A 12,046-nucleotide genomic window follows, 5' to 3' on the forward strand; every position below is an offset into this window, starting at 1 on the left:
ACGGTCCGCACGGCCCCGCCCTGCGTGGGCGTGCTGGGCTCCGAGTGCCGCTGGAAGGACGGGCCGAACTGCAGGCCCTTGTCCTCCGTGGCCACGCGGCCGGGGAAGCCCTCCAGCTCCAGGTCCGCCTGCACCGCGGCCGTCACGCTGTTGGAACGCTTGAAACGCCCGTGTCTGCACGGAGGGAGGAAGAGAGACCAAGGCTTTCTGAGCGGACGGGGCGAGCGCACCCCAGTCCCGCTGGCGGGGACGCACCGCACCGCCCAGGGGGAGGCCAGGGCGCCAGTCACCTCACTGCCACCAGCACCCCGCGCCTCCCCTACAAACAGCGCGCCTCCAACACCCGCCTAAGTCTCAGCGTGTACACCCCAGATCCGAGTTCACTGCAGACCGTGACGGCCGTCTGCAAACGGCTTCCTCTCAGAGCCGTGCTCAGCGCCCACGACCCCCACGGGCCGCACGCGTGTGACAGCTCGAGCTGCCTCTCCCACCCACACACCGCCTTTCAGGGCGTGACCTCTCCTCCCCTCTGAGCACCTCAGAGGCACCCCGAGTCCTCTACGCAGAACAGCGAGTGTGAACTCTGACCTCTGCAGCAGCTCTAAAGACATCTGTGTCGTGTATGTGACGGTCACCACGACCACACAGCTGACTGCTGAAATGGCCGAGGAGAGCAAGCGCGGGTCTGAGTGCAGGTATCACGGGGTGAGCGCTGTGTGTGCGTGTGCATGTGCGTGTGTCTGTGCGTGTCTGCAGTGCATGCATGTGTGTGTACGCGTGCATGTGCGCGTGTGTGCGTGAGGGTCGCACCTCTAAACCACACCCTGGCTGTCACTTTGGCTCCCAACCAACTGAAGCCGCAGACGGCTCACAACTGTGGCTGCAGCTGAGTGAACTCGACACTGTCTCCCCTGCTGGAGGCAGAGAGGGTGCCCTGTGGGTGTGCATGTCTGCAGTGCGTGCATGTATGTGTACCCGTGCATGTACGCGTGTGTGCGTGAGGGTCGCACCTCTAAACCACACCCTGGCTGTCACTTTGGCTCCCAACCAACTGAAGCCGCAGACGGCTCACAACTGTGGCTGCAGCTGAGTGAACTCGACACTGTCTCCCCTGCTGGAGGCAGAGAGGGTGCCCTGTGGGTGGAGGTGGCTCTGGCCTCCTGAGGTGCAGTTGGCTCCCAGTGTCTCCTGGGCACCAGGGAGCCACGGGCTTGTGGTCTCACGCTCTCCGCCTCAGCAGCGTCACAGCTGGGCCTTAAAGCTTCCCGCCACGGGCGAAGGCACCCAGGGCCTTACCGACTAGGTGCTGGTTAAGTTCACGGTGTAATGCGCCATTAAAATCCTATCCTGAATGTAGAATAACCCCCCGCTCTTGTTCCCAAAGCAACAGCGCTGTCAAGGTATCCGTGCTCTAGGGCCTGAGGGGGTCCTCGGGGAGTGTGGCGGTCACCTCAGGGTGCTAGCCTTTCCTTCTCTGTGTGTGTTTTCCCTTTAACGCAATAAGGTGAGAAAACACGCATTTGCTTCACGTCAGCCGGGCCGTCCCCTTGGATAAAGGACTGACTCTCAGAGCCGTCGGCGCTCTGCCTCACGGGTGGTCATTGCTTTGGAAGGGGTCGTTCCCCTGCCTCTTGCAAAAACAGGACGCGAGCAGATGTTAACTCGTGCTCGGACGGTGGAAACCGGGTACAACCCTGTCCCCGCACGTGGCGGGCGTAAGTGGTGGCTGGCGAGGCTGGAGGCTGGCGTGGGGCTCCCGGGACCCGGGGCGCTGAGGGGGCCGCTTACCGCTTTTCGTCCTCCACCTGCACGCCGACCGAGTGGTACTCGCGCAGGCCGCGGCTCTCCGTGTCCGAGTCCGTGCCGGTCTCCACCTGGTCCGACACAGAACGTCCTCGTTAGAGCAGGGGCGGGGACCCGGGCAGGGACGACCGTGCGTGCGCCCCCCGTGCCGTGAGTCACACGTCCGTTTCCTTCACGGGAGCTGCACGTGACCCGGCAACGCGGTCACGGGGCAGAAACTGTGCAGCGCCCGCCCGCCCGGCGCACTTTGTGCCGCCACCTGAGCTCCATGCTGCGCTGCCGAATCGGCTCAGCTCGGGCAGAGGACGGCTTTGCGGGGCTGCGCTGCTCCGGGGCTTGAAGTCTCACCACGGCCCACAGCAGAGGTAGTGAGGACGGCCCCAGGGAGGGCTCACGACCAACGAGCGAGTTAGCAGAGGCAGCCGACGGCTGCGTCCACAGACATCGCGGCAGGGACACCGCCCCAGCTGTGCCCACACGAAGCGGTCCCACGTCTGCCAGCAGGACTGTGCCCGCAGGGCGATGCCAGGACACGGCAGAAACGGAGCATACTGCACAGGACTCTCGCTGCGGCCGTATCTGCCATGAAGTCAGCCCACTCCCACGAAGCATTTCAAGGGTCACCAGCAGTGTGACGCGTGAGAGACCGAGGCCTCCAGCGCAGCATGCTCCGTAAACAAAACAAACCAAGAACCCCAAACCCCCAGACTCTCGGGTCTGTGACGAAAGGTTCGGCCGTGAGCGTCATTCCAGCTGCCCGGCTGTCCCTCCGCCTTTTCCCTAGGGGCCACCGACTGCGTCAACAGGACTTTGACTCCGATCCAAAATGTCATAACTAAGTCGTAAAACACACATTTTGTAAAAATATCGACGATCGCTATAAGGGTAGGACGCACACCAGGAAACACGTCGTTACGACTCTTCCGTGAGTCCTAGGAGCAAAGGCACTCGCCGACTGCAAAGGCCAGGCCTGAGCCCCCGAGGGCTGCTCCAGGGTGTGGCTCACAGAGACGGTGACAGGAACAGTTGCTGTTTATTTTGTTTACCGCGCGCCAGACGCCATGCTAAAGGCACACGGACATCTGCACAGGGTCCGCATGACGCCCCTGCTCACGCTTCCAGCCGCACTTAACAGCCAAGAAGTCAGAGGCGAGAAATTTGCCCAGGGGTGCACAGCTCACGGGGGTGCAGAGCAGGGACTCAGGCCCGGACCTCGGTGATCGCAGAGCCAGGCTCTGTACTGACCCTCTGTGGCCAGAACAAACATGGCTGCGTCAGGACCCCGGAGCTGCCGGTTAGTTCCTGAGCCAGTGCAGGACGCTGAGCACAGCCGTGGTCACCGGCGAGTCTGCAAAGGAGCACGAAGCCACAGCAGCTGCGGAGGAAACGGGCCCAGCACACCTGGAGGGTCACTCCCGAATGAAACGTCTGCTCGTGGTCATCGTTTCCCTTTCCAGTTTTACGTGGGTCGGAGCTTTAATAAATTTTATTTACTACTCGTGCTGGGCACGAAGACTATTCACTGCACACACAGGGCACGCTGAGCTGCCTCGCGTGCCTTCAAGCTCATTTACTTACTGTCTTCTGTGGAAGGGAGATTTGCTTATCTTTAGTCTTCTGCCATCATAAATGATGCTGCTACAAACACCTGTCTGCACGTGTACGGGACACAAGCTTCTGTGGGTCCGCTCAGAGCCGACGGGGGCGCTGGGCCAAAGGCACGGGTACGGTGTCGGGAGATGTCGTCGACACAGACACACAATGTGGTTGATACTGATTCACACGTACACTTTCAGAAACATTTTTGTAACTGAAAGAGCCCTGATTTTCATAAGAACATTCAGAACATTTGCCTCACATATCCCACTGTTAGGATTCTAGTCTAAAGAAATGACCTTGAATTCTGATAAACGTGTGAGGTCGGCACAGCGTGAGTTATGAGGTGACGCATGGGGGACAGACAACAGGGAGACGGCGAAGTCGGGGCTACTGGGGGCACAGAGCACCTGCCGTCACTGAGGTGACGGCCATGAACACTGCGTGACGGAGGCTCACGGCGCAGCCCAGGCCGGCGCGGCCGCGGCAGGCGGCATGGACGCCAAGGGCCCCAAACGCTCGCACGTTCACAGACATGTCGGCGTCCCATGTGAGGGGCTGGAACGGCTAAACCACAGCAGAGGGCCCCTTTCTCTAGTCGCCACGTTTCCTCCATCTTAAGTGCCTTATTTTCATAGTGAAAGACAAAATCGTGGTTTTCGGAGCCAGTCAGACTCTGCACCAGCCGTGGGGCCCTGACCTGCGTCTTCCAAGTTTGTTGAGTCCTTTCTTCCTGATCTCGGAAGCGAGAGACATTGAGGGCGTGTGGCTGGTGCGAAACGCTCGCCGGAGGCTGGATCCGGTGAGCCCGTCCGCGGCGGACGCTGGAGCCCTGTCCCCGCCCGGGCCAGGCACGGCCCTTCCTGGAAGGGCGGAGGTGGAGTGTGACAGACCCCGGGCCAGGACGCCAACGCCTGCAGCGGACCACCTCACGCAGGCGCACAAGGTGCCTCTGCCCAAGAGAGAACTCCAGACACGAGGCGAACGGCTTTCAGCGTTTTGAGAAATAAACGCGCATCTTCATTTTTACCTGACCCATTACGTCCCAGGCACAGAGAAGATGCGTCAGCAAATCGCTTATGCTAAGTGACCTCTCTTTCTGCAAGCGTGGTGTGTGTGGGCTCAGTGCCCAGCGGGGGTGGGGTGGTCGCGGGGGAGGCAGTGCCCCCTCTCGGCAGAGCGGTCAGGCCCCAGGGGACCCAGAGGCCTCCCTGGGCACCGTGTGAGGGGCTCAAGCCGAGCCTGCTGACAGAACCCACTTAAAGATGGGGCTGAAGGGTGCCTGGATCTCAGACACTGCAGCAGAATCTGGGGACAGTGACACTTTCAACGGTTTCACCCCCCCCCTCCCCCGACGAGACAGCAGAGAACCACACGTAAAAACAAAGACAAGCACAAGAAGCGGTTAGGTGTCACCACTGCCAAGGAGCGGTGGCAGGGGACCAGGGCAGGGTTCAGCCTGATGACGGACAGCTGGCTGGGCTGTCACGCTGCAAGGGTGCGGCTGCTTCAAGGCAGATGCACAAACAGCTGCCCGTCAGCTCTCGCACGGAACGCCCACTGTGCGCACGTGCTCGGCTGCCACCCGGTCCCCTGGCAGCCATGGCCCTGGGCAGCACGTCTGTGGCCGGGCGGGAACCTGGCACCGAGTGCAGTCGAGCATGTGGGGCCGGCACCGTCCCAGCGGCTGAGGGCCCGGGACAGCGAGCACGCAGGCTCGGGCGCCTCGGGCCGCCCCCCTTCCGGGCAGCCGCGGACAGCGGGCGGACTCCACCCTCCCGGCCTCCACGGGGGCTGGGACATCACGGCCCTGTGGCCTTAGGCAAGTCGCTGACCCCTGAGCCTCCGCGTCTCACCTGTGACGTAGGCGTGGTAACGAGGGCACCTGGGCCGCAGGAGGCCCGGGCACAGTGACGTGTGCTGTCCTCGGCCGCCTCCCGGGGCCCTCGGAGCCTCCGCGGTGGGGCTCGCCTGCCCGGACCACCCCTCACGGTCTCCGTGGCCCCGAGCGGCTGCCCCCGCCTCACGCCCACACTCCCGGGTCCTGGCACTGGCGTCGTTGTGACAATGCTTCCCTCCCGGCTTTTTGAGGCACTTTAACGAGACGACAGCCAGGCTATGAGCTCGCGTGAGACCGCGCTCGGCGGTGGTGAAGGGCAGGGGACCCCGGGGACCCCACGGCACACGCCCTCACACGCTCACTCGCATCCACCGGCCACGCGCCGTCCACTCACGTGCCCGACGCTTACCGAGAACCTGCTGTGTGCCAGGCACTGTGCTGGGCGCTGGGGTGTCAGGAGGCCGAAGGCATGGCCAGGCTGTCACAGACCACGCAGTGGGGGGACGGCGCCCGGGAAGGCTGCACGCGGGTGGGGGAGCAGGGCGTGAGCGTGTGGGGTGATGGGGAGGCTGAGGTGGGGTTCCTTTACCGGCCACACGACCTAATGTTCTGGCTTCAGAATTACGTGCCCACGACTGTCAGGTGAAGACGGAGCTGCACGTGCCCCGTGGGGGTGGGTGCGGGAAGGGGGCGGGCGTCCGGTGAGCACAAGGGCGCGTGGGCACCAGGGACGCGGAGCCACCTGACAGCACGAGAACGTCGCACGTCTTCCCTTGAGATGTGGCTTGGGAGCCTGGCTGTCCTGGGAGCCGGCCATGGCCACAGCAGGTCCCTGGGCTGCGTGACCCCAGCCTCACCCTCACGGGTGCCATGGATCACACACTGGGGTGGGGGGCTCCCAGCAGAGTGCCTGGCACATGGGATCAGGACACGGGATGAACGCAGCTGCATGAACATCCGGAAAACAGAGACAGATAAAACTCACGTGTGAGCATTTTGTACTTACATCTGACCTTGGATATGGCTGGCGCTCTGGGAATTCAGAGTCCTAAACAAAACAACGGACCACGGTGTGGGGCCTGGCTCGGACCCCCGGCTCCCCGTCCCCGGACGCCCAGCGCACCCTCCTCCCTGGCGCCGAACCGACGTCAAAGCTCGCACTGGGCCGGGCCCAGATGACCGGGCAGTGACGAGAGTGCGTGCAGCAGTGCCTGGAGAGAGCCCAGGAGCTCGCTCGCCCTGTCCCGGGGAAGGGGTGGTCCCTGAGACAGGGCGAGGGGATCCTGCGGGGGCGAGCGGGGTCCTGCGCTATCTGGGGCGGGCAGAGGAGAGCAAGGGCGGCCCCAGCACCCGCAGGCGCCCTCGCCTCCCATGCACTGGGAACGGACGTGTCGGGCCGGTGGGAGTGAGGGAGGCAGGAGGGGGCGGCAGTGCCACCTGCCGGGCAGAGAGGGCCTGGCCAGGTCCGCGTCTCAGGCAGGTGTCTGGGCCCTCAGTGGGTCCAGGCCACGGGCACGGCGTTCGTGACCACGGCTGAGGGCCGGGCAGCCCGCACCAGTGCCGAGACCACAGCCCCCAGCTCTGTGCCAGAGGCCCCCCCACCTACATCCCCAACGCCCAACACCCCCTACCTGTAACCCCAACACCTAACACCCCCCCACCTGTATCCCCAACACCCACCACCCCACCTGTATCCCCAACGACCAATACCTCCCGCCCCCAGCTATTTGGCCACAAGACCAAAAAGCTTTTGAAAAATCAGTTTCAACAAAAATTCCTTCCTAAGCATCAAAATAACCTGTCTCCACGCTTCCTGGGTGACCAGTGGCCCCGGACAATGCCCAGTGGGGGTGGGGGCTGGGGATCCGGGCGTCCTTGGGTGGCCATGTGCTCTGCCCGTAGGCTGGCCACATGAGCGGGGGCCCTGCTGGTGCCTCCGCCCCTCGAAGGCCTGTCCCCCAAGGATCAGATGGCGGGCTGGGGGCTACCTGGACCCCGATGGAGGGGCGCGAGCCCCTGGAGAACTCCTCGGCCCTGGACGCCAGGATGGCCTGGTCGCTCTGGCTCTCCGCGTGGCGCTGGGCGGCGGCCGTCTCTAGCGCCAGGTTCAAGGCCTTGCTGCTGTCCAGACTGTCTGTGGAGTTGTAGAGGCCACGGCCGTCCTGGGCCCACGGGACCATCCGCTGGGCACGGCCATCCTGGTAGGCGTCCTGCGTGGACTCAGTGCTGCTCTGTGCCGTCACCGAGATCAGAGGCTTGGAGGTGGTCCGTGGGGGGACAGGGGGCGGCGTCTTCTTGTAATTTGTATATGAGGCAGCTGCAAGAGAAACACAAGCCCCAAGTCAACAAGCATGTCCCCTCTGCCTGCACGGAAGTCTGGTCGACCGCGGCCACACGTCCCCTCCCTAGGACCTGCCAAGCAAGTCCATTCAACCTCCAGCCCGAGCTAACGGTGCACGTGTGGGGTTAGGCTGCGGGCACGGACACGGCCTGCACGGACACGCAGAGACAGCGAGAGCTGATAAACTCAGCGAGGAACGCACAACGCGGGAGGGGGCCCGCCCTCCTCCAGCCTGGGCCATGCCGCGCAGAGGCTGCCACACCACATCCACGCGGGCCGGGCCACCGCGGGGAAACGCTCGTTTTATAAAAGCAGCATGTACTCAATCACGGTCAGATCAAGGCAGAAACATCTGTGTAAACGGTCAGAAGCTCCTAAGACCACCATGCGTGATCGCCAGCACGTGACGAAGCCGGCTGCTCTCCACTCTCTGCGCCCTAAAACCGCTTCCCGAACAGGTGCTCCACGAGGGAGAAGTCGTGCCGTCAGAAGGCGTCTGCCCCCGCGGGCTCTCACGGGGTGTGAATGCTGAGAAGCGGCGCCGGGCCTGCGGACCTGTCCCGCCGGCCTCACCTGCTGGCCCGTGCCCAGCCGCCTGTCCCCCCTCCTGCCTGGCAGAGGTCTGCGTGCAGGCTGCACAGCGGCTCCGCCACAGACAGGTAGACACTGGACATGGGATGCAGTCGAGTGTCCGTCAGGAGCCACAGGGAATCCATCGGGCACACCTGCCCGGCCGGCCCAGGTGTGACCCATCTTCACAGACGATGGACTGGCCCCAGTCCCCATTCTGTATGGACGGGTCTCCCACTGGGGTTGACTGTTTTTCCTTATCTGGAAACAGCGGGGGCATCAGTGCGTCTGCTCAGTGACAGCGTGCGGGAGGCCAGGGTCCAGCCTGCAGGGTCCAGCTCCCGGCAGCACTCTGGACCGACGTGGCACACGGCGGGTGAGGAGTCCGCCCTGGGGGTCCCAGTGATGGCCTGGCCAGTGGTGCTCTGCCTGGTGGCCCACTGCTGTCTCCCCGGGGACGCTTGGTAACACCTGGGGACATTCCTGGTCGCCACAGTGGTGGGGGTGGTACCGCTGGCACCTGGTGGGTAGAGGCCAGGAGGCTGCTGACCACCACCCAGTGTGTGGGTGCCCCACAGTGAGGAATTGCCCCAGGCCAAGGGACGTGCGTGTGCAGACCAGAGCGACACCGTCAGCCGCTCCGGGAGGAGGGACCCTTCCTGGGGGATGCACCTGCCCCGGGGAGAGGGCAGGGCACGGACGCAGGCAGAGCACTCTGTACCAGCCTGTCACTTCCTCCTGCCTGGTGGTTAGGGCTGGCACCCCCTCTCCGTCACCCTGCGTAGGGACTGCCGTGAGGGGCACGCACCACTGTGACGGCCGCGGTCCACTGAGAGCTTCTCCATGGTGCCACATCAAGGGCACCAAGCGCCCCGGGCCAGGGGGCGCGGCAGCCACAGTGGGGGAGCTCGCTGACGGACATGTCCGCACGCCACGCGAGGCAGGTGGCCCCTCCGCGGGCAGCATCTCTCCCTTCGACGGCCTGTCTCCCGGCGTCTCCATCCAGCAGGAAGCGAGCTCCGCCGCCCGCCTCGCACTGCAACGCTGACTCTGCTCGGGTCTCAGGCAGAAATACGACTCTGAAGAAACTTCAAGTCCCAGAAATAGTGGCAGTGACGACGAAAAGCAACAGAGAAATCTCAGCACATAGATGAAAAAGTTACGTCTGTCTGGATACAGTTACGCTCGTCTTCACAGGCTGACAGAGGCTGGTCAGCGCGACAAGGTTATAAAACGGCACACTGGAGACTCTTGCAGCCGTGACCATCTCCCCGGCGCACGCACCCGCGCTGCAGTGGTGTTTCACAGATGAGCTCGGTACGAAGATCTCAGAACATTTAGGCCGCTGCACGCAGTGAAATTTATTTCCAGCCCGGCTCACTATTCCAGTTATTCTCAAAGGGTTCTTTCCACTGCTGCTCCAATGATCTAGCACAACGCAGAGTCTGAACAACGGGCACAACTAAAACTTCCTTCTTGTGTCAATAACTTGCAAATAAAAAAAAAAAATCTCACGATCACAGGAAAATGCAATAACACCGCTTCTCACCTTCCAGTGTATTTGCCACAGGGTGATAATATGAATTTAAAATTGATTTCCTTGCAAAAAAAAGTAGTTACGCAGCATAGTTTCTTAACGAATTAATTAAAAGGGGGCACCAGCCTCCAGACACATAAAGACGACGCGCCTGTGCCTGGACTGGAGCCGGCAGGGCCGACCCTGGGCCGACGCGGCGAAGGCTTCCTGCTGCTTCCCGGCGTGTCACGCGGCCGTGAGCCCGCCCTGCACACAAGCGACGCGGCTCGGTCCCCGGCTGCGCCTGTCGGAGCCCTGGCCGGCACAGCGCTGGTGGGCACGCGGGCGTCCGGCCGACGGTGGTCACTGGCGTCCTGACCGCGGGAGCGAGGCCCAGGTGTCCCCCAGGCTCCTCTCTCATCAGCGTTTGGAGAGACCCACGGACGTGCTTTTTGCTCTGCTGGAAAAGCCAGTTCTTCGCAGCGTGGACGTCACCTCTGGCAAAGCCGTCGTCATCATGAAGCACAGTAACACCCCATTATCGTCCACTGCCAAACCACCCACGGGTGTTTTACAAAGACCCGCAGTTCAACGGGGCAGATGCCACGGGAGCTGTTACTGTGGCCGCTGCAAGGGCTGTAGCTTCTCCCGCTGCTGTGACTCAGGGTCGCCGGTTACAGCGAGCCCTCACCTGGAGTCTAAGAGCCTGGCTGCTACGTGCTCGTGGGGGCTGGGCCCGAGGGCAGGGGCTCGGGGGTTAAGGGGGCTGAGTCTGGGAAGCGGCCGGAGTGGGCCTGTGGGTGAGGACGCGCGACGGGGCCAGCAGACACGGCCCACCCTGCCACGTGCTCTGCACTCGATGCGACGGGCACAGTGCCGGGCCACAGGAACGGAGCATCGCGGGTCAGCGCTGCCAGCACAAAGATGCTCCTCTCTCGAAGGACTCTGTGAGACTCGATCGGCCTCTCCCGGTGGTCCGCAGCCAGCCCCCTGGCCACACTGGCTTTCTAGAGCTACAGTGTAAAAGCCTCTACCTTTTCTTCAAATCACACATTTCCTGGGGGACACCAAAGGACCACCCTACAGCTCCCCCTTCCCCGCAGCGGGAACGTGCTTTCAGGCCTGGCCCTGGCTGACACGTCCTGCATCCTCATGTCCCGACAGCGCAGCGGTCAGCTCCGGGAGCCGAGGTGCAAATCCGCCGGCTGCTGCCTCCACGCCGAGCGCTGAGCTGCGGCTGCAGCCTCTTGACCCCACAGAGCAGGGCGTGCCTGGGCTCCTGCACCGAACCCCACAGGAAGGGCACCCCATGCGCCTCCTTCCTGGGCCATGCGGGCTACAGGGACCGCCCCGCTCCAGGAGAGGCCGCGGCCACCATGACTTGGCGACCACGTCCCGCCAGGCTCAGCGAACTCTGTCTGCGAAAGGGAAACACGCTCTCTCTCCACGTGCTGTCGCGGAGGTCGGGACGGAGCTAATGGGGGGCCAGCAGAGGCCAGCACATGACGGGGTACCCACTGTGTGTGGTGGTCAGGACGAGGCCCTGTCACCGTGCCTGGGGGGCTGCCGTCGCCGCGAACTCGGCCCCACCCTCGTTACCGTGGTGATCGGTACCGAGTTACCACGTGTGCGCTCATGACAGCTGCAGCTCGTTCTCCCAGGAGCTCACACACGTGCACAATGCGTACACGCACACGCACACACGCATGTGCACACGCGGCTACAACTGGGCAGGGCCTGCCACCCCCGGGCGCCATGCCGGCCCTGCCGGGGGGTGGAGCCATGTCCCTGTGTTGGGGGCAGGGGTGGAGCTCGCAGGGGTCTGAGCGTCTTCCGAGGTGCGCCAGCCACCACGTGCTGGAACTGGGGTGCGGGCGCCTCTCTGGCTGCTGAGCACGGTGACCCTGCCGGGCCCCTGACCGCGACACGGGCTGAGGTCTCACTCTGCCAGACCGGAGCCTCGGCTGTGCGCAGACGCACGCTGCGGCCCCTTCCCGTTGAAATCTAAGTGGGAGGCGCGGCTCCTGTTTGAGTGAGATTTCCTCTTAACTACGTCAGTTCCGGGTTTTCTAAAAAAATAAAATACATTTGGTGGCAGAAGGAACTTTAAATTGTACACTCACCCCATGACCCAGCTCGTCTGACAGGCTATTAACCAGCGAGTGAGAGGAAACTCACTGTAATGACCTCCAATGCCTTAAAGGGTAGAAACGACTGAAAAATCATTTTGGGGAAAAAGGCCTAATATTTGCTTGCTCGCCGCAGCCACATCTCCCCGGCTCACGGAGAGCTCGTAGGAGCCCCGGTGACCTCCGAAGCCGCAGCACTTCCAGGCTGTCGCAGCAGGGAGGGTGAACTGACGCGCCCCGCCCCCGCCCCC

The 12,046-nt window shown here is 63.1% G+C and overlaps 1 protein-coding gene across 1 annotated transcript in view; it reads right to left on the bottom strand.

The window, feature by feature from the left end:
- DLGAP2 (DLG associated protein 2) overlaps window positions 1–12,046 on the bottom strand; it is a 247,632-nt gene that overhangs the window by 30,604 nt on the left and 204,982 nt on the right. Inside the window, exons 9-12 of the mRNA XM_015591803.2 lie at window positions 7,228–7,556; window positions 6,246–6,287; window positions 1,789–1,874; window positions 3–174 (exon numbers count right to left, since the gene is read on the bottom strand). Of these exons, the coding sequence (XP_015447289.2) occupies window positions 3–174; window positions 1,789–1,874; window positions 6,246–6,287; window positions 7,228–7,556 (629 nt within the window). The remainder of the gene's footprint in view (window positions 1–2; window positions 175–1,788; window positions 1,875–6,245; window positions 6,288–7,227; window positions 7,557–12,046) is intronic.

This window comes from Pteropus alecto, unplaced genomic scaffold, assembly GCF_000325575.1.
Source record: "Pteropus alecto unplaced genomic scaffold, ASM32557v1 scaffold35, whole genome shotgun sequence".
Classification (NCBI taxonomy): domain Eukaryota; kingdom Metazoa; phylum Chordata; class Mammalia; order Chiroptera; family Pteropodidae; genus Pteropus; species Pteropus alecto.